The sequence below is a fragment of the Oncorhynchus mykiss genome, chromosome 5 (genome assembly GCF_013265735.2).
Source record: "Oncorhynchus mykiss isolate Arlee chromosome 5, USDA_OmykA_1.1, whole genome shotgun sequence".
Lineage (NCBI taxonomy): Eukaryota > Metazoa > Chordata > Actinopteri > Salmoniformes > Salmonidae > Oncorhynchus > Oncorhynchus mykiss.
Window position 1 is genome coordinate 70,751,546 of NC_048569.1, and position 25,574 is coordinate 70,777,119.

At 42.1% G+C, this 25,574-nt stretch overlaps 1 protein-coding gene across 2 annotated transcripts in view; it reads left to right on the forward strand.

Moving 5' to 3' along the window:
• The window catches only part of si:ch211-51h4.2, a 97,619-nt gene that overhangs the window by 12,338 nt on the left and 59,707 nt on the right, over positions 1–25,574 (forward strand). The window contains exons 6-8 of one of the 2 annotated variants that reach the window (XM_036978257.1): positions 1,136–1,271; positions 13,950–14,015; positions 23,183–23,275. In XM_036978257.1, coding sequence (XP_036834152.1) covers positions 1,136–1,271; positions 13,950–14,015; positions 23,183–23,275 — 295 coding nt within the window. The remainder of the gene's footprint in view (positions 1–1,135; positions 1,272–13,949; positions 14,016–23,182; positions 23,276–25,574) is intronic. The other variant, XM_021604126.2, reaches the window with a different exon arrangement.

Sequence of the window (25,574 nt, forward strand, 5' to 3'; positions counted from 1 at the left end):
GGTGACAGGTGTGGGGGATCTTGCATCTCTTCATATTTATGACTTGGCTGTCCTGTTGGATAGCAGATGGGTTCTTCTGCGAAATGACTGATATTGCCTTCTAGCTGCTGCAATCTATTCCCCTCTCATTCTTACATTAGAGGTACAGTAGTCTTATCGCAGTGCAAAATTGAATCTGATTCTGCTGCCAAAGACTTATTATAGAGATACCTGGCTGACTGACACAACTGATTTTGAGAGCTATTTGTAATTTTAATAGACGAGTCCCCAAACTTGTGTGCCATTAGGAATGACAGTATGTTGTATTCCGTGGCCATTCATGTCTCATTCACCCAGATGTAGTAAAACCATATGTAGAGACTGCTTTGTGATGCGTGTGCTTGTTTTATCTGCATGCAGAAACAGATGCCTGAATCTGTTCAAGTGTTGTGTTGAAAGAAACGCACTTATTTCTAAAGAGCCACTTGGAGTGTCTGCGATATGAGTTTATTATATTGCACTATATTATTTTATCTCTTTCTCACACTTCCTCTCTCTGCCATTGTAGTCTTACTGTTAAGGCCCAAAGCATTATCAGTTGGAGCACGGTGGAGTCCTTGCCTTTCTAAACATTTTGAATGAGCGGGCATTATGTTCATATTCAGGGTTATAACTCTTCAATGTGCTTTGTCATATCTGCTATTCCGTTAGGCTGCTAGAAGGATTATCAGGCTATGACTTATTGTCAGTGATCTGATATACCTCCTCCTCCTCAACACCTCCTTTTTTGATCTGTCCGTATTCATCTCGCTGCATTCTCGCTGCATTCTCTCTATCTCTCCCATTCATCTCTCTGCTGATTCATTATTTACCACATAAAAGTGGAGTGAGAAGGTACTCCCAGAATCAAAGTGTGTGTCTTCTATGGCGAGGCAATGGAGAGGGATGTGTGGCGGACCTCGGCGGCGCTGAAGGATGGCACCACTCATCCATTACGCTCTCAGCGGCTGACTGAGCCGCACAGTTCCCAACTGCATTTATCCCTCACGCTTATTCTCCAAAATGGACCTGTCACCAGGAATCGCTGTTTCTCCCAGAAATACAGCATTGTCTCCCAGGGAGGTTTGATTTCTGAAACCTGTCGTCTCTGTTTCAGACACGGGCCTCCTGCAACAGGACGCGGCCAGACAGACTCTGGAGGAGAAGCTACAGCCTAATCTCCATGTGTTGGGGCTCCTCTTCCTCAGCAAGCCTATGAGCCATGCCTTCAACTTCATCCTACTCTTCCAGTTGTAAGTTACACTAATACAGACGACTACAGCTAGCTGCCATATTAAAGAAGTCCAATGACAAAATAACACATCAACTTGGACCATAGGGAAATAAATAAGGCCTACTCAGTGGAGGGAAATGAAACTTAAAAGTGTTCTACAAAGTTAGATTAAGATTAGATTACACATTTCAGATATCCATGAGGAGATTATAACATGCTCCAATTGTATAGATTCTTCCTAATTAAACAAACAACAATTATGATACCAAAGCCCAGATACAGTGATGTCAGGGGGCTTCAGTTATTCCCTTGTACCACATCAACCATGTCCCCTGGCATGTTACTACCCATCGTTTCAATTATCAACATTTGTCACCAGCTCTCTTAGTGTCAGCAGCCTCCCATCTATTATGCCCCATGTTTTACACCTTGAGAAATGTGTTGGCTCTGCAGAAAAGGCCAGCAACTGTCTTTGTGAGAGAGGGGATTTCTCAGAAATACAGACTCATGGCTGGATTCCCTCTACCTGGCCTTAACAGTGTTTATGTAGTACAAACTAGTGCCCATTCGCAATGTCAATTAGTCTGATAATTGGAAGCATTTAACCATTAATAGGAGTCTACTTGATATTTTTATTCAATGAAAAAAAAATCTGAAGTTCTGCATTGGAAGGCTTCTCATGTACAAATTGGCCTCAGCATGGTGTTCGTGTGAATCCTTAGCATTTTGTTCAAATATTGATACAGAATGTGTCTGCTACTGTACCTCCATCATTTTTCCCTTGGAACACTCTTTATCATGGGTAGTGAATTTACCTTTTTCATATCTATGAATCCAAGCTACGCCTATGCCTTGTGGGCATATGTGCTGCATCTAATTTGGGCCATGCTTTTCAATGATGTCATTTAATCTCATGCCTTACTGCATTATTTAATGGTAAGACCCTGTGGGGACCAGCTAATGAATCACACCCTGGCAGGCAGGCTGACTTTGTGACAGAGTGGTAAAGTTGTAACTCTGCATACAATGCATTCGGAAAGTATTCAGACCCTTTTCCCTTTTTTCCAAATTTTGTTATGTCACAGCCTTACTCTAAAATGTATAAAATATTTTTCCCTCATCAATGTACATGTAACCGATGTGAAATGGCTAGCTAGTTAGCGGTGGTGCGCGCTAATAGCGTTTCAATCGGTGACGTCACTCGCTTTAAGACCTTGAAGTAGTGGTTCGCCTTGCTCTGCAAGGGCCGTGGCTCTTGTGGAGCGATGGGTAACGATGCTTCGTGGCTGTCAGTTGTTGATGTGTGCAGAGGGTCCCTGGTTCAAGCTCAGGTTGGGGCGAGGAGAGGTGCGGAAGCTATACTGTTACATACACACAATACCCCATAATGAGGAAGCAAAAGCATTTTTTAGAAATGTTAGCAAATGTATTAAAAATAACAAACAGAAATACCTTAACCTCTCTACGGTATGTGGGACGCTAGCGTCCCATCTGGCCAACATCCAGTGAGATTGCAGAGCTCCAAATTCAAATACAGAAATACTCATTCTAAAAATTCAGAAAACAAAACATATTTTACATAGGTTTAAAGATTAACTTCTTGTGAATCCAACCACTGTGTCAGATTTTAAAAAATGCATTGAATAGAAAAATAAAATAAAAAATGTAAAAAAAACTTCCTGAATGGATTTTTCTCAGGTTTTCACCTGCCAAATCAGATCTGTTATACTCACAGACACTATTTTAACAGTTTTGGAAACTTTAAAGTGTTTTCTATCCAAATCTATATGCATATCATATATTCTGGGCCCGAGTAGCAGGCCGTTTAATTTGGGCATACTTTTCATCCAAAATTCAGAATGCTGCCCCCTACCCTAGAGAAGTTAAAGTAGTGATTGACTGTAATTTCTCTTTGCTTATTTGAGCATTTTGTTATTTTGTATAGTTTGTTTAAGTGTTCTTCGTTTTCATTAAAGAAGAATGTATTCAAATCACGCTACGCTTTGTTCTCCTCGTTATAACGAACGTGACAGAATAACCCACCAAACAAGGACCAAGCAGCGTGAAAAGAAGGAGCAGCGTATGATGGAGCAGACAGCATGGACATGGGACGAAATACTGGACGGTAAATGATCCTGGACGTGGGAGGAGATACTGGCAGGAGAGGATCGCCTACCATGGAGGCAGGTGGAGATGGAATGGCGACAATATGTGGGTACACGACTAGCATGGAAGCCCGAGAGGCAGCCCCAAGATTTTTTTGGGGGGTGGCACATGAGGAGATTGGCTGAGTCAGGTAGGAGACCTGAGCCAACTCCTCATGCTTACTGTGTTGAGCTTGTAACTGGTCAGGCACCGTGTTATGCAGAGATGCGCACGGTGTCTCCAGTGCGCTATTCTAGCCCGGTGCGTTCTATTCCAGCTCCTCGCATTGGCCAGGTTAGAATGGGCATCCAGCCAGGAAGGAGGGTGCCGGCTCAGCGCTCCTGTTCTCCAGTATACCTCCTTGGACCAGGATATCCTGCGCCGGCTCTGCGTACTGTTTCTCCGGTGAGTCTGCACAGCCCAGTGCGTCCTGTGTCAGTGCCCTGCATTTGCAGGGTGAAAATAAACATCCAGCCTGGATGGGTTGTGTCAGCTCTACACTCCAGACCTCCAGTACGCCTCCACAGTCCAGTACGTCCTGTGCCTGCTACCCGCACTCGCCCTGAGGTGTCACCAGTCCAGTACTCCCTGTTCCTGCTCCTCGCACTCGCCCTGAGGTGCGTCACCAGTTCAGTACTCCCTTGCACTCTCCCTGTGTCCAGAGCGTCTGGCGACAGTACCCAGTCCAGAGCGTCAAGGGTGTGTCGAGGGTGATATGTGTTTTTTCTCCTATCTAGGGTTTTTGTATGTTTATGGGGTTCCCCCAGTCTAGGTGTTTTTATGTCTATGGTTGCCTAGATTGGTTCTCCATCAGAGGCAGCTGTTTATCGTTGTCTCTGATTGGGGACCATATTTAGGTAGCCATATGCCTTGGATAGTTTGTGGGTTATTGTCTATGGTTAGTTGCCTGTGTCTGCACTCGTTATATATAGCTTCACGTTCGTTTTGTTGTTTTGTATAATTTGTTTAAGTGTTCTTAGTTTTCATTAAAGAAGGATGTATTCAAATCACGCTGCGCTTTCGTCGAACTTGACAATAAGGCTGTAATGTAACAAAATGTGGAAAAAGTAATGGGGTCTGAATACTTTCCGAATTAACTATAGATGTTCCCCCTCACACACCCACACACACACACACACACCCACACGGTGCCTTTAGAAAGTATTCATACCCCTTGACTTAATCCACATTTTGTTGTTACAGCCTGAATTCAAAATGGATTGAAAATATGTTTGTTTGTCACTCACCTACATACAATATCCCATAATGACAAAGTGAAAACATGTTTTTATAAATTTGGGCATTTATTGAAAATCATACTGAAATATCTAAATTTACATAACTATTCACACCCATGAGTCAATAATTTATAGAAGCACCTTTGGCAGCAATGACAGCTGTGAGTCTTTAGTCTAAAAGCTTTCCACATCTGGATTGTGCAACATTTGCCCATTATTCTTTTTAAAATTCTTCAAACTCTGTCAAATTGGTTGTTGATCATTGCTAGACAACCATTTTCAGGTCTTGCCATAGATTTTCAAGTAAATTTAAGTCAAAACTGTAACTCGGCCCCTCAGGAACATTCACTGCCTTCTTGATGAGCAACTCCATTGTAGATTTGGCCTTGTGTTATAAGTTATTGTTCTGCTGTAAGGTGAATTGATCTCCCAGTGTCTAGTGCAAAGCAGACTGAACCAGGTTTTCCTCTAGGATTTTGCCTGTGCTTAGCTCCATTCTTTTTCTTTTTTATCCTGAAAAACTCCCCAATGATTAAAAGCATACCCATAACATGATGCAGCCATCACTATGCTTGAAAATATGGAGAGTGGTACTCAGTAATGTGTTGTATTGGATTTGCCCCAAACATAACACTTTGTATACAAGACAAAAAGTGAATTGCTTTGCCACATTTGTTTTGCAGTATTGCATTAGTGTCTTGTTGCAAACAGGATGCATGTTTTGGAATATTTTTATAGTGTACAGGCTTCCTCCTTTTCACTCTGTCAATTAGGTTAGTATTTTGGAGTAACTACAATGTTGTTGATCCATCCTCAGTTTTCCCTTATCACAGCCATTAACCTCTCTGGCATATATGGGACGGTAGCGTCCCACCTCCCCAACAGCCAGTGAAATTGCATGGCGCCAAATTCAAAACAACAGAAATCCCATAATTAAAATTCCTCAAACATACAAGTATTTTATACCATTTTGAAGATAACCTTCTTGTAAATCCAGCCACAGTGTCCGATTTCAAATAGGCTTTACGGCGAAAGCACACCAAACGATTATGTTAGGTCAGCACATAGTCACAGAAAACCATACAGCCATTTTCCAGCCAAGGTAATTGCTCACAAAAATCAGAAATAGCGATTCAATTAATCACTAACCTTTGATCTTCAGATGGCACTCACAGGACTTCATGTTACACAATAAATGTGTGTTTTGTTTGATAAAGTTAATCTTTATGTCCAAAAACCTAATTTGAAATGGGTGTGTTATGATCAGAAATGCATTGTCTCAAACAAACATCCGGTGAAAGTGTAGAGAGCCACATCAAACTACAGAAATATTCATAAACATTGATAAAAGATACAAGTGTTATTCATGGAAATATAGATAAACTTCTCCCTAATGCAACCGCTGTGTCAGATTTCAAAAAAGCTTTACGGCGAAAGCACACCTTGCGATTATGTTAGGTCAGCGCTAGTCACAGAAAAACATCCAGCCATTTTCCAAACAAGGAGAAGTCAGAAAAGTCAGAAATAGCGTCATAAATATTCACTTACCTTTGAGGATCTTGATCGGAATGCACTCCCAGGAATCCCAGTTCCACAATAAATGTTTGATTTGTTCGATAATGTCCACCATTTGTCCAAATAGCTACTTTTGTTAGCGCGTTTGGTAAACAAATCAAAAGCGTGACCAGCCTGTGGCACTCTGCCAGACTCCTGACTCATTCCCCTCTCATTCGGCTCCACTTCACAGTAGAATCCTCAAACACATTTCTAAAGACGGTTGATCTAGTGGAAGCCTTAGGAAGTGCAACTTGACCAATATCCCACTGTGTATTCGATAGGGGCTGAGCTGAGTTGCCTGCCATATGAGTTATGTTATACTCATAGACATCATTTAAACAGTTTTAGAAACTTCAGAGTGTTTTCTATCCAATACTACTAATAATATGCATCTATTAGCAACTGGGACTGAGGAGCAGGCAGTTTACTCTGGGCACCTCTGGGCACCTTTTCATCCAAGCTACTCAATACTGCCCCTGCAGCCATAAGACGTTTAACAGTCTGATGGCCTTGAGATAGAAGCTGTTTTTCAGTCTCTCGGTCCCAGCTTTGATGCACCTGTACTGACCTCGCCTTCTGGACGATAGCGGGGTGAACAGGCAGTGGCTCGGGTGGTTGTTGTCCTTGATGATCTTTTTGGCCTTCCTCTGACATCGGGTGGTGTAGGTGTCCTGGAGGGCAGGTTGTTTGCCCCCGGTGTTGCGTTGTGCAGACCTCACTACCCTCTGGAGAGCCTTACGGTTGTCGCCGAAGCAATTGTCGTACCAGGCGTTGATACAGCCTGATGGGATGCTCTCGATTGTGCATCTGTAAAAATGTGTGAGTGTTTTTGGTGACAAGTCAAATTTCTTCAGCCTCCTGAAGTTGAAGAGGCGCTGTTGCGCCTTTTTCACCACGCTGTCTGTGTGGGTGGACCATTTCAGTTTGCCTGTGATGTGTACGCCAAGGAACTTAAACTTAAAACTTTTCCACCTTCTCCACTACTGTCCCGTCGATGTGGATAGGGGGGTGCTCCCTCTGCTGTTTCCTGAAGTCTACGATCATCTCCTTTATTTTGTTGACGTGAGGTTATTTTCCTGACACCACACTCCGAGGGCCCTCCCCTCCTCCCTGTAGGCTGTCTCGTTGTTGTTGGTAATCACTGTAGTGTCTTCTGCAAACTTGATGACTGAGTTGGAGGCATGCATGGCCACTCAGTCATGGGTGAACAGGGAGTACAGGAGAGGGCTGAGAACGCACCGTTGTGGGGCCCCAGTGTTGAGGATCAGCGGGGTGGAGATGTTGTTTCCTACCCTCACCATCTGGGGGCGGCCCGTCAGAAAGTCCGAGACCCAGTTGCACAGGTTGGGGTCGAGACCCAGGGTGATGACTTTGGAGAGTACTATGGTGTTGAATGCTGAGCTGTAATCGATGAACAGCATTCTTACATAGGTATTCCTCTTGTCCAGATGGGTTAGGGCAGTGTGCAGTGTGATTGCGATTGCGTCATCTGTGGACCTATTGCAGCGGTAAGCAAATTGGAGTGGGTCTAGGGTGTCAGGTAGGGTGGAGGTGATATGATCCTTGACTAGTCTCTCAAAGTTTTTCATGATGATGGAAGTGAGTGCTACAGGGCTATAGTCGTTTAGCTCAGTTACTTTAGCTTTCTTGGGAACAGGAATAATGGTGGCCCTCTTGAAGCATGTGGGAACAGCAGCCTGGGATTGGGATTGATTGAATATGTCCGTAAACACACCAGCCAGCTGGTCTGCGCATGCTCTGAGGACGCGGCTAGGGATACCGTCTGGGCCGGAAGCCTTGCGAGGGTTAACACGTTTAAATATTTTACTCACGTTGGCTGCGGTGAAGGAGAGCCCGCAGGTTTTGGTAGCGGTCAGTGGCACTGTATTGTCCTCAAAGCGAACAAAGAAGTTTAGTTGGTTTAGTTTAGCTGGTCTGGGAGCAAGACATCGGTGTCTGAGATGGGGCTGGTTTTCTTTTTCTAGTCCGTGATTGACTGTAGCCCCTGCCACATACTGTCTGAGCTGTTGAATTGCAACTCTACTTTGTCTCTATACTGACATATTTAGCATGTTTGATTGCCATGCGGAGGGAATAGCTACACTGTTTGTATTCGGTTATGTTTCCGGTCGCCTTGCCATGATTAAAAGCAGTGGTTGGTGCTTTCAGTTTTGCGTGAATGCTGCCATCACTCCACAGTTTCTGGTTGGGGAAGGCTTTAATATTCACTGTGGGTACCACATCACCGATGCACTTGCTAATAAAGTTGCTCACCGAATCAGCGTATACATCAATGTTATTGTCCGATGCTATCCGGAACAAATCCCAATCCACGTGATCGAAACAATCTTGAAGCGTGGAATCCAATTGGTTGGACCAGCGTTGAAGAGACCTGAGCACGGTCGCTTCCTGTTTTAGTTTCTGTCTATAGGCTGGGCGCAACAAAATGGAGTCGTGGTCAGATTTGCTGAAAGGAGGGCGAGGGATGGCTTTGTATGCATCGTGGAAATTAGAGTAGCAATGGTCCAGAGTTTTACCAGCCTGGGTCGTGTATTCGATATGCTTATAAAATTTAGGGAGCCTTGTTTTCAGATTAGCCTTGTTAAAATCCCCAGCTACAATAAATGCAGCCTCAGAATATGTGGTTTCCAGTTTACATAGAGTCCAATGAAGTTCTTTCAGGGCCCTCGAGGTGTCTGCTTGGGGGGGATATACACGACTGTGATTATAATTTGATTGTGAGGAATTCTAAGTCAGGTGAACAAAAGGACTTGAGTTCCTGTATGTTGTTATGATCACACCACTACTCGTTAATCATAAGGCATACATCCCCGCCCTTCTTCTTACCAGAGAGATTTCGGCGCAATGCGTGAAGAAACCGGGTGGCTGTATCGACTCTGATAACGTATCCCGAGTGAGCCATGTTTCCGTGAAACAAAGAATGTTACAATCTCTGATGTCTCGCTGGAAGGCAACTCTTGCTCGAATTTCATCTACCTTGTTGTCAAGAGACTGGACATTGGCGAGTAGTATACTTGGGAGCGGTGGGCGATGTGCCCTTCAACGGAGCCTGACCAGAAGACCGCTCCATCTGCCCTTTCTGCGGCACAGTTGTTTTGGGTTGCCTACTGGGATCCAATCCATTGTCCTGGGTGGTGGTCCAAACAGAGGATCCGCTTTGGGAAAGTCATATTCCTGGTCGTAGGGTTAGAAAGTTGACATTGCTCTTATATTCAATAGTTCCCCCTGGCTGTATGTAATAAGACTTCATATTTCCTGGGGTAACAGTGTAAGAAATAATACGTTAAAAAAAATACTGCATAGTTTCCTAAGAACGCGAAGCGAGGCGTCCATCCCTGTCGGCACCAAACACAGAGAACCAGAGCTGTTGCCAGAGAATTTAATGTTTATTTCTCTACCAATAACCGCCTCCAATGTCATTTTAGAGAATTTGTCAGTATGTCCAACCGGCCTCACAACCGCAGACCACGTGACGCCACGCCAGCCCAGGACCTCCACATCCGGCTTCTATAGTTGCGGGATCGTCTGAGACAAGCCACCCTGACAGCTGATGAAACTGAGGAGTATATCTGTCTGTAATGAAGCCGTTTTGTGGGGAAAAACTCATTCTGATTGGCTGGGCCTGGCTCCACAGTGGGTATACCTGAATCCCAAGTGGGTGGGCCTATGCCCTCCCAGGCCCACCCATGGCTGTGCCCCTGCCCAGTCATGTGAAATCCATAGATTAGGGCCTTATGAATTGATTTAAAATTACTGATTTCCTTATATGAAATGTAACTTAGAAAAATCTTAAAATGTTTGAATGTTGCGTTTATTTGTTTTCAGTATAGATACTTCCAGTCGATTTGGGTTACCAATCTATGGGACGTTGCAACTCAATATGTTCGCATAGCCACGGGAAGTAGGGGTGCTGAATCACCCCCTGATATATCAAAGAAAACAAAAATCCACCAAATTAGTACACTAAGCCTTTATGACTCCTGTATGAGCGGAGAAAAATACTCGTCAGCAGACAGCAGTAGCTCTCCAGACTGAGGTTTGGCCACACGTGTTTTATACAATTGCCTAACAGGTATTTTACTTTGTGGGGGGTTAAGTGCCTTGCACAACGACAGGAGATGGTACAAGGGATCAGAGAGCAGCCTCCCACTGTCGATACCATATTACACTTACTGTTTTATATGTACATAAAAAGTAAGCTCCAATTGTTGGTCATGGAAATTTCGTTAAGAGTCATGGAGAAGTCATAGAAAAGTCATGAAATTCCAACTGTCAAAATGTGAATGTGTAAAGCGTTGGTACCCAGGCGCTAATGTGTCTCTCTCCTCATTGAATGAATGACATGAATTGATGAATAGGTGATAGAAACCAGATAGAAACTGATAATTGTGCACTTGAAGGAACTGAATGATGAAGAGGATGATTACATTTAGAACAATAGTGTAAGAATTGCTCTTCCTTTGTCCCACGTGCACACCCGGAAAAATACATATTTTTTTGTTTCTAATTTGTCAGAAGAATCTGTAACTGGACTGTAGCCTATTACTTAATATAACTGGTGTTACACTGTAATGTTTTTATTGTAAGAGAATCAAAAACATTCTGTTATATTCCATTATATTCTTAAAATATATGTGTTGACTGATGTAACGGGTGTCAGGTAGATTGTGCCTACCAGAGAAAATATTGATTTCTCCTTTTGGTTTGGGAGGGAATGAGTGACGTCTGGTCCGTCAAGTCTACACCAATAAAAAATACTTAATTAAAAAGACATTGGACATAACTTCAAAACAAATGTGTTATTTTGCTTGGGTTGTATATAATGTAAATTATATACATGTAAATTATCACACACACATAATAATATAACAAATAATGATCTCTGGTTCCTACAGAAAAGTCCTGTACCTTGGGCCTAAAAGAGTCCAGCCCGGTAAAGCAGTTCAGGGAACTCAAGTGACCTTAGTCACGCAATGTTTGTCCGTTCATACAAGTGTAGCGTAAACCCAGCGTCTCTTTTCATACAATCAAAATATCAAACTCTTTTACCACACAACCATAAAGACTATCAAATCTCAATATGTCATCAACTACAACTGATCACATAAATCATCACGATATTACCACAACAAAACAAATAAAATACCGTATGCAAAAAAAGTTATAGTCAGTCAGTAAGTCAGACAATCCAATCCGCCAACAGAGTAGAAAGGCCATGAAGAACCAGCGGAGACCAACTGAGATGTGTAGTCCAAAGGAAGTAATGAGTTGATCTGATCCTGGTTAAACTTGAGACAAGACTTTTAAATACAACAAAACAAACGGAGGAAAGAATCTTCGGAACTGAGGGTTGAACACATCCTCATTCGCACTACCATCACAAACCCCACTTTTGCTCAGCTGATGCAGGCTATTTAATTGGGAATTGAAGGGGAAGCGCCCTATTGGAAGGAGAAGCACTGAGACGGTTCAGACAAATTCAGGAGCGTCACACTGAATATACTGTTGGGTTCTGAGAATATAAAATATTCTTATTCGTCGAGGGAGAGAGGGGAATGTATAGCGTTTACATTCTGTCCGGATATGGTAGTGTTAATTATCAGGTATCCTATTGAAATATTGAGTGCTAGGGTCTAGAGGGTCTGCACCTGAAGTTAATGGTTATCTGTAGAAGCAATGTATATGATCAGTGCAATTAAGCTTGGTTGTACTGAGTGTAGGTAAAACGATCACATGTGGCAGGCACTGATAAGGGGAGAGAGCCGTGGATTAGCGATGAAGGGGGTCGAGGTCAGGTCAAATTAAGGGAGAAGGTAGTGTTAAGAGAAGGAGGAGATTCCACCCCAAATTGGGGTATATATACCACCTCTGGTGGAACCATGTCTTTGTCTGTTCAGCTGTTTTGATCCTTTGTGAGGAATAAACTTGGTTTAAGCTTTCATAGTGTCCTTCGGTTTCTTACTTTGATATTTAGAACCTAACAATACGCAAGTGATGTCTGATAAATTAACAAGTTGATGGTGCACTCAAAGAAGCCTCAGCTGCTAAGCACAGATAAATTAAACTCAAAACATGCTATTCTGTTATATTGAAATATATTGCACGCTATACTGCGGTATGACGCAACTTTTAAATGAGTAGCCACTGTACTAATGTTTTAAGGAAGACCTAGAGACAGCCCTAGACAGCCTCAGGGGAAGGAAGGACACACCTGCTGGGACCCTGCAGCTTCTCGGGAGTTAACATGGAAACTCCTAAAATGTCACCAGTGGCCAGCCCGCTGGGCTGATGAAGATCTTTTAATAAAGACAAAAAGGTTAATGAAGGCGAGGCACTGGAGTGCGTTATCGCTGGTCTCTCTCTCTCTCTCTTTCTCTCCCTTTCCTCTGCTGTCTGTGACTAAGGGGAAGACTTGACCTTGTAGGATCAGAACACTAAGTGGATTTTTAATCCATCCCGTGCCCTCTAGACTGGCGGGGAGCCGCCAGTTATTTATAGGTGAAATGTCATGTCTTTCCTAACGAACACTTCTTATTTTTCTCCTCAAAATAATGGCCCGTCCAGTCAAATATATTCTGCACAAATGAGGAAACGAGCATTAATCAGCTGACTTCATTTTGTAGGTGGCATTATTTATAACGCTGGATTTGCATAATGAGATTATTTTGTTCTGATCAATAAACCATTCAGAACATTGGTCCTATGTGGTAGGTAGTATGCCTTAAAGCTTCAAAAACCTTGTTATTTTCCATTTTATTGATTTATCTTGTGTCATTGAGTTTATACCGTAATATTCTGGCCTTTCAGTCCTTGATACCAAAGCATATGTGCCTTTTTATTTTGCCTGGTTAAAGAATAAATACAGTACATGAACCACTGCTCCCTTTCAGATGTTTTTTTGTCAATGAGAATCACGCCACCGGACACAAGCGCTAACCAAACTGTCGGCAGTGATCTTCAGTGTAATGTTTGGTTTATTACTCTGGACTGGCCCTGGACTGTTGATGGAATGGGCCTTGTTATCAGCATTTAGACAGCTCTCACTAACGCCTTCTCAATCGATACCCCCTTCATTGTGTTCAAGGGGCTTAGTAGTCGATCAATGCTCAGCTGTGTGACCCCTCTTTCCCCTCCTCCCCCTGCCTGCTCCTAAAACAACCATCACTACACCTCAACACTGCTGCTGCATAGTGCTGCCTGCTGACGGTGGCCTTGGGATGATAGACAGCATTGTTAAGTCAATTCCCTCTTCCCACCCAGCATCTACATTATCTATACAGTATCTCATTCTCCTTCATCATCAACTAGCTCATTCTTCATCATCCTTTATCATCCTCACTCTGTCTACTGTATGTCACAAATCAAAACGTCATCTTCTTAATTTGATGTTTTTTCCTGCTCCATGATTCGATTTTGTGGCCTGAAGCCTTTCAAAACACAATGTTCACATATCACACCCTCAAAGATGATACCGTTGTTTCCGATGTGAAAAAGAAAACTGTAAGATATTCATAAGATATGAGCTTGTCTTTCTGTCACTTATTTGAAGTCCAAGGTACTTGTCTTGTGGTAACTTTACCTCAGTCTGTTGAAGGCACTGTGCACAGAACAGATTTCCTGCTTGATGTCAGTTTGAGTACCGGTAACTCGTCACTGCACACTTGAGTGAAACAGACACTAATTAGTTTGATGAAGTGAGGGCTTATACATAACAAGTCCCCTCTCTCTGTTCTCAGTGTGTCTATTGGGATCAGCTATGTCCTAGCTGGCAGTGAGGCCTACGCCGCTCTTCTACATGTGAGGTAAGTCTGCAGTGCCAAAAAACACAAGGGCAGTGACAGACATATCATAATGGTCAAAATATTGTCTCATTATAGTGTGTGGGTAGTTTCCATGTTCTACTGTTTACTCTTTACCCCTTTTGAGGTGTAAGTACTTCTCATTGTCTTTGCCAATTATGACTTCAATAGGCCAGATGAGTGATTAACTGGGGTAAATTAGGGTTCAAATTTTAGGATTAGGGCCATATCAGTAAAGCTAGACCATTTGGCTAACAAGGTCTTCTTTATCTTATTGGCAGTGCAATTGACAGCCTTCAAACATAACACTTAGCTTGAGTTGTGCTGTTATAACACTAGACTATTTTGAGAATATCGTAATGGCTGTCACTACATAATTTCCCAGGTAAATTGATTGGGAATTTAGCCATTACACTGGGGTTAACACCCATTCTCTTACAATAAGTGAATAACAGAAAGTCAGGACACTCATTTAACATCACCCTACACAGGACAACGTCCCCAATCACTGCCATGGGGAATTGGGATATATTATTTTTTTTAACCAGATGAAAGAGTGCCTCCTACTGGCCCTCCAACACCACTTCCAGCAGCATTCCAGGGACCGACCAGGACCAACCCTGCTTAGCTTCAGCAGAAAGCCAGCAGAGGGATGCAGGGTGGCATGCTGCTGAAGCTAAGCAGGTTTGGTCCTGGTCGGTCCCTGGAATGCTTCATTCCCCATTAGTACATTAAGCGTTATATACTGAGTGTATAAAACATTAGGATATAATATTGAGTTGCACCCCCTTTTGCCCTCAGAACAGCCTAAATTTGTCGGGGCATGGACTCTACAAGGTGTCGAAGCGTTCCACAGGGATGCTGGCCCGTGTTGACTTCAATGCTTCCCACACTTGTGTCAAGTTGGCTGGATGTCCTTTGGGTGGAGGACCATTCTTGATACACACAGGAAACTGTTGAGCGTGAAAAACCCAGCAGCTTTGCAGTTCTTGACACAGTCAAACCTGTTCACCCTCTGAATGGTATACATACACAATCCGTGTCTCAATTGTCTCCAGTCTTAAAAATCCTTCTTTAACCTGTCTTCTCACCTTCATCTACACTGATTGAAGTGGATTTAACAGGTGACATCAATAATGGATCATAGCTTTCACCTGGATTCACCTGGTCAATCTGTCATGGAAAGAGCATGTGTTCCTAATGTTTTGTACACTCAGTGTGTATGTACCTGCACACCTCAAGCAAATTAGAACACAATGGTTTTTAATAGTAAGTCTTACATTTTAGTCGAGATGTAAGGAAAGCATAATTAAGACTACACCATGATGTTTAAACACGAACATAAAACATTGTGGCTTTTTGTATTTTATTTATATATTTATTGGATTCGGGCAGTAGGTCCTTGTGAATATCACTCCTCATGTTTCTGTAATTTTGTAAGACTGTTTCTCTTTAAAGTCTTAGTCTTTAGAAAGCTTTGCTTTGAATAATTCATTCCCTTTTATCATTACTCTAAATGTTTTACTGTTAACTCATATTTTAGGTTTCTCCAGTAACTACTGTCGTAACTGAAAGGATTACGGCCTCTGTCTGTACGATAAAAATGTATTTTTGCACAACTTGAAACACCACAACTTAGAAATGCACTCATTATATCTTGCCCAAAGGCAGGGTCTCTTTTTCAGTATAAACACCGGTTTTACAAGAAGAACAAAACAGAAATAATACTTTATACAATATCTGAGAAATCTTTTTGATATAGAGAATACATTATTTTTGTTTTTCTCACTACACATATCAAGATTCACATTGTCATATATTCATGAAAAATAAATTGTATTTCTTTAATCTATTCATATGACAACATATAAAATAGGTGCTTCTTTTTCTCCAACATCTTAGAAATGAAATCAAAGGTGCCCTTTCAAAAAATAACCGGTAAAATTCAAGTCAGTATCTGTCAGGTTCCATGTTGAAGTGGCCATCAGTATTCAGCACTAGCTCCACACATAAACAGGAAAATTGAATAAGCAGACTCTGGTAGCCTCTCCAAGAACAGCATACGGTATCTTAATTCAATAAAAAAGTGCCTCTAATTGCAACCTGGTGCTAGTTTCTGTCATTTCTGCTGGGTCTGTCCTTGAGATAATTGCGTATCTCAATCTCTTTTGCCAGTTCTGTTGGGCCTCTGATGGGAAATGGTGATAATGTTTGAGGAAAAGGATAGTTAGTTCTATGTATAGACTTTCACACACTGTATTCCCAGGTTTGATGACTTGTTTGTTTGGATGTTTATATTTGTTATTCGAAAATATCTTAACCTCTTATGTGAAAGAGTGTGAGGTAAATCACCGAGGCTACCTAAAATCACAACAGGATTTGATCTCCTAAACTTGCCTTTTACCTCTTAAAAGTTGCTCTGATGTTCCTTTTGCCCTTGAGTTAGGTGGAGCTCGGAGTACAGAGCTTTTTCATTTTAATTAAAGCACTTCCTCTAGCTTTCCTCTGAAAACATACACTAGAGACAAATTCCACAACAAGAAATAATACTCTGTTATCAGGCTGAAAGGATCCATTTATCTACCAAGCAACCAAACCATGAAAGCACTTTAAAGTTCCTCGGATATGAATAATTAATCTGTTTATTTATCTGGGAAAATTATCCCTAAACGCTTTGAGCTGTGTTATTGCTTACTGCTATCTCCTCCTCTCCTCTTGGTGTGGCCTGCTAGAGTATTTCATTTGAAAAGTGCTTTGTGAAGAGGGGCCCTGGGATGGCAGGCTGATGAATCTACACAGACATCTAGCCTCACTTTATTATCATACTAACATATATCCTCCTGCCTCTGTTTAGTCTGAAAGGGCATGGATTTGAATAGCCAAACTGCCCAAGAGTAGTAAGTCAGTAAGTAATAAGAGTAACACTAATGGGGGATGTTACTGTTGTAAAGCTATTCAGAGTTATTCCTGAGAGCTATTTATTGTTTTTCTGTGATGCAAAAATGTATAGTTTATGATTTAAAAGGGGTGAGTTCATTATCTTCTTATTTAGCTTCCTGCTATATTTCTCATTAGTTAGTAAATGCCAGCCTTAGATGTTTATTTTCCAGTGAGCTTGTAGTGAGCGATTCAGTGATTCAGAGTCCAGGTTTTAAGAATGGTTCTCATTTCCCTTATGGCGGTATGCCCTATCATGCTACTCTGGTGTGGTGTTAGCTCCAGCGTGCAGAAATAAGGATGTTATAGACAAATCCACACTGTCAATACTCCCATCTGGCCTGTGGATGCTATTATTTCACACTGTCACTCTCCCCACACAGCCTACAGTGCCTTTGGAAAGTATTCAGACCCCTTGATTTTTTCCCACATTTTGTTACGTTATAGCCTTATTCTAAAATTGATTACATTTTTAAAAATCCTCAGCAATCTACACACAATACCCCATAATGACAAAGCGAAAACAGTTTTTTAGAAATTTTAGTGGCGCAGTGGTCTAAGGCACTGCATCTCAGTGCTAGAAGCGTCACGACAGATCCTGGTCCGATTCCAGGCTGCATCACAACCGTGATTGGGAGTCCCATAGGGTGGCGCACAATTGGCCCAGCGTTGTCTGGGTTAGGGCTTGGCTGGGGTGGGCCGTCATTGTAAATAAGAATTTGTTCTTAACTGACTTGCCTTGTTAAATAAAGGTTAAATAAATTAAAAACCCGAAATACCTTATTTACATAAGTATTCAGACCCTTTGCTATGAGACACGAAATGGATGTCAGGTGCATCCTGTTTCCATTGATCATCCTTGAGATGTTTCTACAACTTGATTAAAGTTGATCTGTGGTAAATTCAATTGATTGGACATAATTTGGAAGGGCACACACCTGTCTATATAAGGTCCCACAGTTGACAGTGCATGTCAGAGCAAAAACCAAGCCATGAGGTTGAAGGAATTGTCCGTAGAGTTCCGAGACAGGATCTGGGGAATGGTACCAAAATATTTCTGCAGCATTGAAGGTCCCCAAAAACACAGTGGCCTCCATCATTCTTAAATGGAAGAAATTTGGAACCATCAACTCTTCCTAGAGCTGGCCACCCGGCCAAACTGAGCAAGAAGGGCCTTGGTCAGGGAAGTGACCAAGAACCCAATGGTCACTCTGACAGAGCTCCAGAGTTCCTTTGTGAAGATTGGAGAACCTTCCAGAAAGACAACCTTCCAGAAGGACAACCATCTCTGCAGCACTCCACCAATCAGGCCTTTATGGCAGGGTGGCCAGACGGCAGCCACTCCTCAGTAAAAGGCACATGATAGCCCGCTTGGTGTTTGCCAAAAGGCACCTCAAGACTCTCAGACCATGAGAAACAAGATTCTCAGGTCTGATGAAACCAAGATTGAACACTTTTGGCCTGAATGCTAAGCTTCGCATCTGGAGGAAACCTCGCACCTTCCCTACGGTGAAGCATGGTGGTGGCAGCATCATGCTTTGGGGATGTTTTTCAGCGGCAGGGACTGGGAAATTAGTCAGGATTGAGGCAAAGAAGAACGATGCAAGTACAGAGAAATCCTTGATGAAAACCTGCTCCAGAGGGCTCAGGACCTCAGACTGGGGCAAAGTTTCACCTGCCAACAGGACAACGACCCTAAGCACACAGCTAAGACAATGCAGGAGTGGTTTCAGGACAAGTCTCTGAATGTCCTTGAGTGGCCCAGCCAGAGCGCGGACTTGAACTCGATCAAACATCTCTGGAGAGACCTGAAAATAGCTGTACAGCAACACTCCACATCCAAACTGACAGAGCTTGAGAGGATCTGCAGAGAAGAATGGGAGAAACTCTCCAAATACAGGTGTTTAAAAAATATATATATATTTCACCTTTATTTAACCAGGTAGGCTAGTTGAGAACAAGTTCTCATTTGCAACTGCGACCGGGCCAAGATAAAGCATAGCAGACAACACAGAGTTACACATGGAGTAAACAATTAACAAGTCAATAACACAGTAGAAAAAAAGAGAGTCTATATACATTGTGTGCAAAAGGCATGAGGAGGTAGGCGAAAAATTACAATTTTGCAGATTAACACTGGAGTGATAAATGATCAGATGGTCATGTGCAGGTAGAGATATTGGTGTGCAAAAGAGCAGAAAAGTAAATAAATATAAACAGTATGGGGATGAGGTAGGTAAAATTGGGTGGGCTAGTTACCGATAGACTATGTACAGCTGCAGCGATCGGTTAGCTGCTCAGATTGCAGATGTTTGAAGATGTGTGCCAAGCTTGTAGCGTCATACCAACGAAGACTCAAGGCTGTAATCGCTGCCAAAGGTTCTTCAACAAAGTACTGAGTGAAGGGTCTGAATACTTATGTATGTGATATTTCAGTTTATTTTTTTTAAATTTGCAAAAATGGCTAAAAAAAGTTTTTTGCTTTGTCATTATGGGGTATTATCAAAACAAATCAAATCAATTTGTAGTTGTCACGTGACGAATAAAACAGGTGTAGGAGACCCTACAGTGAAATGCTTACTTACAAGCCGTTAATTAACAATGCAGTTTTAAGAAAATACAAACAAAAGTAAGAGATAAGAACATCAAATAATTAAAGAACAGCAGTAAATAATAATAGCGGGGCTATATACAGAGGGTACCGGTACAGAGTCAATGTGCGGGGGCACCAGTATCAAGGAAATTGAGGTAATATGTACATGTAGGTAGTGTTATTAAAGTGACTATGCATAATAACAGAGAGTAGCAGCAGTGTAGAGGGGGGGGGGGGGGGGGGGGCAATGCAAATAGTCTGGTTAGCCATTTGATTAGCTGTTCAGGAGTCTTCCTTTTGTCCAGGTGTGAAAGGGCAGTGTGGATTGCAGTAGAGATTGCATCATCTGTGGATCTGTTGGTGCGGTATGCAAATTGGAGTGGGTCTAGGGTTTCTGGGATAATGTTGTTGATGTGAGCCATGACCAGCCTTTCAAAGCATTTCATGGCTACAGACTAGAGGTTGACCGATTAATCGTAATGGCCGATTAATTAGGGCCGATTTCAAGTTTTCATAACAATCGGTACTTGGCATTTTTGGACACCGATCATGGCCGATTACATTGCACTCCACGAGGAGAATGCGTGGCAGGCTGACTAGCTGTTATGCGAGTGCAGCAAGGAGCCAAGGTAAGGTGCTAGCTGGCATTAAACGTATCATATAAAAAACAATCAATCTTAACATAATCACTAGTTAACTACACATGGTTGATGATATTACTAGTTTATCTAGCTTGTCCTGTGTTGCATAAAATCGATGCGGTGCCTGTTAATTTATCATTGAATCATAGCCTACTTCACCAAACGGTTATTTAACAAGCGCATTCACGAAAAAAGCACTGTCGTTGCACCAATGTGCACCTAACCATAAACATCAACGCCTTTCTTAAAATCAATGCACAAGTATATATTTTTAAACCTGCATATTTAGTTAATATTGCCTGCTAACATGAATTTCTTTTAATTTACTAGGGAAATTGTCACTTCTCTTGCATTCTGTGCAACAGAGTCAGGCTATATGCAGCAGTTTGGGCCGCCTGGCTCGTTGCGAACTGTGTGAAGACCAACTTCGCCATACAGGGGATGACTTAACAAAAGCGCATTTGTGAAAATAGCACAAACGTTGCACAAATGTACCTAACCATAAACATCAATGCCTTTCGTAAAATCAATACACAGAGGTATATTTTTTTTAACCTGCATATTTAGTTAAAAGAAATCCAGGTTAGCAGGCAATATTAAACTAGGGAAATTGTGTCACTTCTCTTGTGTTAATTGCACGCAGAGTCAGGGTATATGCAACAGTTTTGCCCGCCTGACTTGTTGCAAACTAATTTGCCAGTATTTTACGTAATTATGACATAACATTGAATGTTGTGCAATGTAACAGGAATATTTAGACTTATGGATGCCACCCATTAGATAAAATACGTAACGGTTCCGTATTTCACTGAAAGAATAAACGTTTTGTTTTCTAAATGATAGTTTCCGGATTTTACCCTATTAATGACATAAGGCTCGTATTTCTATATTTTATTATGTTATAATTAAGTCTATGATTTTATATTTGATAGAGCAGTCTGACTGAGCGGTGGTAGGCAGCAGCAGGCTCGTAAGCATTCATTCAAACAGCACTTTCGTGCGTTTGCCAGCAGCACTTCCCTGTGCTTCAATCATTGAGCTGTTTATGACTTCAAGCCTATCAACTCCCGGGATTAGGCTGGTGTAACCGATGTGAAATGGCTAGCTCGTTAGCGGGGTGCGCGCTAATAGCGTTTCAATCGGTGACGTAACTCGCTCTGAAACCTTGAAGTAGTTGTTCCCCTAACGATGTGTCGAGGGTGACTGTTGTATTCCTGTTATATTCGATGTAATCCTGTTTCGAGCCCAGGTAGGGGCGAGGAGAGGGACGTAAGCTATAATACTGTTACACTGGAAATACTAAAGTGTCTATAAGAACATCCAATAGTCAAAGGTATATGAAATACAAAATGTTATAGAGAGAAATATTCTTATAATAACTACCTAAAACTTCTTACCTGGGAATATTGAAGACTCATGTTAAAAGGAACCACCAACTTTCATATGTTCTCATGTTCTGAGCAAGAACTTAAACGTTAGCTTTTTTACATGTCACATATTGCACTTTTACTTTCTTCTCCAACACTTTGTTTTTGCATTATTTAAACCAAATAGAACATGTTTCATTATTAATTTGAGGCTAAATTGATTTTATTGATGTATTATATTAAGTTAAAATAAAAGTGTTCATTCAGTATTGTTGTAATTGTCATTATTACAATTATTATTATTTATTTTTTTACCTTTATTTAACTAGGCAAGTCAGTTAAGAACAAATTCTTATTTTCAATGACGGCCTAGGAACAGTGGGTTAACTGTCTGTTCAGGGGCAGAACGACAGATTTTAACTTGCAACCTTCCGGTTACTAGTCCAACGCTCTAACCACTAGGCTACCCTGCCGCCCCAAATAAATAAATAAATTATTTGTTTTAAAATCGGCTGATTAATCTGTATCAGCTTTTTTGGGTCCTCCAATAATCGGTATCGGCGTTGAAAAATCATAATCAGTCGACCTCTACTACAGACGTGAGTGCCACGGGTCGGTAGTCATTTAAGCAGGTTACTTCACTGTTCTTGGGCACAGGGACTATGGTTGTCTGCTTGACACATGTTGGTATTACAGACTCAGACAGGGAGAGGTTGAAAATGTCAGTGAAGACACTTGCCAGTTGGTCAGCGTATGCTTGGAGTACACATTATGGTAATCCGTCTGGCCCTACGGCCTTGTGAATGTTGACCTGTTTAAAGGTCTTACTCACATCGGCTGCAGACAGTGTGATCACACAGTCGTCCGGAACAGCTGATGTTCTCATGCATGTTTCAGTGTTACTTGCCTCGAAGCGAGCATAGAAGTTATGTAGATCGTCTGGTAGGCTTATGTCACTGGGCAGCTCTCTGCTGTGATTCCCTTTGTAGTCTGTAATAGTTTGCAAGCCCTGCCACATCTGATGAGCGTCGGAGCCGTTGTAGTGCGATTCGATCTTAGTCCTGTATTGACACTTTGCTTGTTTGATGGTTCGTCTTAGGGCATAGCAGGATTTCTTATAACCTTGAAAGCGGCAGCTCTACCCTTTAGCTCAGTGTGGATATTGCCTGTAATCCATGGCTTCTGGTTGGGGTATGTACAGTGGGGAGAGCAAGTATTTGATACACTACCGATTTTGCCTACTATTTTTCCTATTTACAAAGCATGTAGAGGTCTGTCATTTTTATCATAGGTACACTTCAACTGTGAGAAACGGAATCTAAAAATCCAGAAAATCACATTGTACGATTTTTAAGTAATTAATTTGCATTTTATTGCATGACATAAGTATTTGATCAGCTCGGGGGTTGCAGCCTTCGGGTTACTAGTCCAACGCTCTAACCACTAGGCTACGCTGCCGCCCCAAATTACAGTTTTTAATGTCCCGTTGGTAGGACATACGTGCTTTCAGTTCGTCCCATTTTTTTCCTCCTGTGATTGAACATTAGCTAACAGGAGTGAAGGCAAAGGCAGGTTATCTACTCGTTGCCTGATCCTCACAAGGCACTCTGATCTTTTGCCACGAAATCTCAGTTTCCTTCTCCAGCGAATTCCGGGGATCTGGGCCTGGACGGGTGTCTGTAGTACCTCTGACTCATTGAAGAAAAACACTTTGTCTAATCTGAGGTGAGTAATCGCAGAAGCTCTTTTTGGTCATAAGAGATGGTAGCAGCAACACTATGTACAAAACAAGTTACGAACAATGCAAAAAAACAAACAAAATAGCCTGGTTGGTTTAGAGCCGATAAGACGGCAGCCATCCCCTCTGGCGCCATCTTCATATTATGTGTAGATTGATGAGGAAAAAACAACTTAATCAATTTTAGAATAAGGCTGTAACGTAACAAAATGTGAAAAAAGTCAAGGTGTCTGAATATTTTCTGAATGTACTGCATGCTGCACCCAGCCTCCCAGCAAACCCTCCCCTCTGTACCCACATGCCTACAGCGCACATTTGGGAAAACATGCAGACAAATCATGGCCTTCAAAGCAAATCTATTTCAAAGAGATGTGTTGGACTTTAGACAAGGGGTTTATTGATTGTCTGTTATAACTGTCACAGTAATATTCAGCAGCTCAGCAGTTAACAATGGAAAGAGCTCTTTATGATAATATATTTGGGGAAGAAAATAATGCTGTAAGCAAGAAATCACAAGGAGGATCGATAGATTTCAGAATTCAAAGCATGAAATAACCTATTCATATCTGTCTGCTAAAAGTTATACATACATTTATAGTACAGGTGTATCAGAAATGTGTATTTTATACCATGCATAACCAAGCATTTATTTAATGTTGACTGAATTCAGCCACTCGACTATACTCTCTGTTAATGCATCTGGACAACCTCAAAGCAAAGCTCATCACATATTGTCTTTGGCTGAAAAAAACCTCAGTCAGTAACATCAGACAGGCTACAGTCCATTGACTTTGAAGTCATACTGGGATGAGGGGATGGACAAAAGTTGCAATCAAACGCTGTTACAGTACACACTGTACACTGAGAGTACAAAACATTAATATTGAGTTGTACCCGCCATTTTGCCCTCAGAACAGACTAAATTCGTCGGGGTATGGACTCTACAAGGTATCGACTCTACAAGGTATCTTGCCCATTCACCCTCTGAATGGTACACATACATGTACACAATCTCAATGTCTCAATTGTCTCGAAGCTTAAACATTTCACCTGGATTCACCTGGTCAGTCTATGTCATGGAAAGAGCATAATGTTTTGAAATTTGTGAATATTATTCAGGTCACATTTTTAACTAGTACATATACTGTATGTACAATAGGCTAAGAATAGGGTTGAAGTCCCTTCCTGTACTCCCTGTTCACCCATGACTGCACGGTCAGGCACGACTCCAACACCATTAAGTTTGCAGCTGACACAACAGGGATCACCTGATCACCGACAACGATGAGACAGCCTATAGGGAGGAGGTCAGAGACCTGATCGTGTGGTGCAAGGACAACAACCTCTCCCTCAACGTGATCAAGACAACGGAGATGATTGTGGACTACAGGAAAAGGAGGACCGAGCACGCCCCCATTCTCATCGACAGGGCTGTAGTGGAGCAGGTTGAGAGCTTCAAGTTCCTTGGTGTCCACATCACCAACAAACTAACATGGTCCAAGCACAACAAGACAGTTGTGAAGAGGGCATGACAAAACCTATTCCCCGTGAGGAGACTGAAAAGATTTGGCATGGGTCCTCAGACACTCAAAAGGTTTTACAGCTACTCCATCGAGAGCATCCTGATGGGTTGCATCACTGCCTGGTGTGGCAACTACTTGGCCTCCGATCGCAAGGCACTACAGAGGGTAGTGCGTATAGCCCAATACATCACTGGGGCCAAGCTTCCTGCCATCCAGGACCTCTATACCAGTCGGTGTCAGAGAAAGGCCCTAAAATTTGTCAAAGACTCTAGCCATCCTAGTCATAGACTGTTCTCTCTGCTACCGCACGGCAAGCGGTACTGGAGCGCCAAGTCTCGGTCCAAGAGGCTTCTAAACAGCTTCTACCCCCAAGCCATATGACGCAGAACATCTAAAAAAAAATGGCTACCCAGAATTTTTGCATTGCCCCCCTACGCTACTCTCTGTTATTATCTATGCATACTCACGTTAATAACTCTACCTACATGTACATATTACCTCAATTACCTTGATACTGGTGCCCCCGCACATTGACTCTGTACCGGTACCCCCTGTACTGTATATAGCCTCGCTATTGTTATTTTACTGCTGCTCTTTAATTATTTGTTACTTTTATCTCTTACTTTTTTAGGTATTTTCTTTAAACTGCATTGTTGGCTAAGGACTTGTAAGTAAGCATTTCACTGCAAGGTCTACCTACACCTGTTCTATTTGGCGCATGTGACAAATACAATTTGATTTGATTGCAGTGCAAGAGCACAGG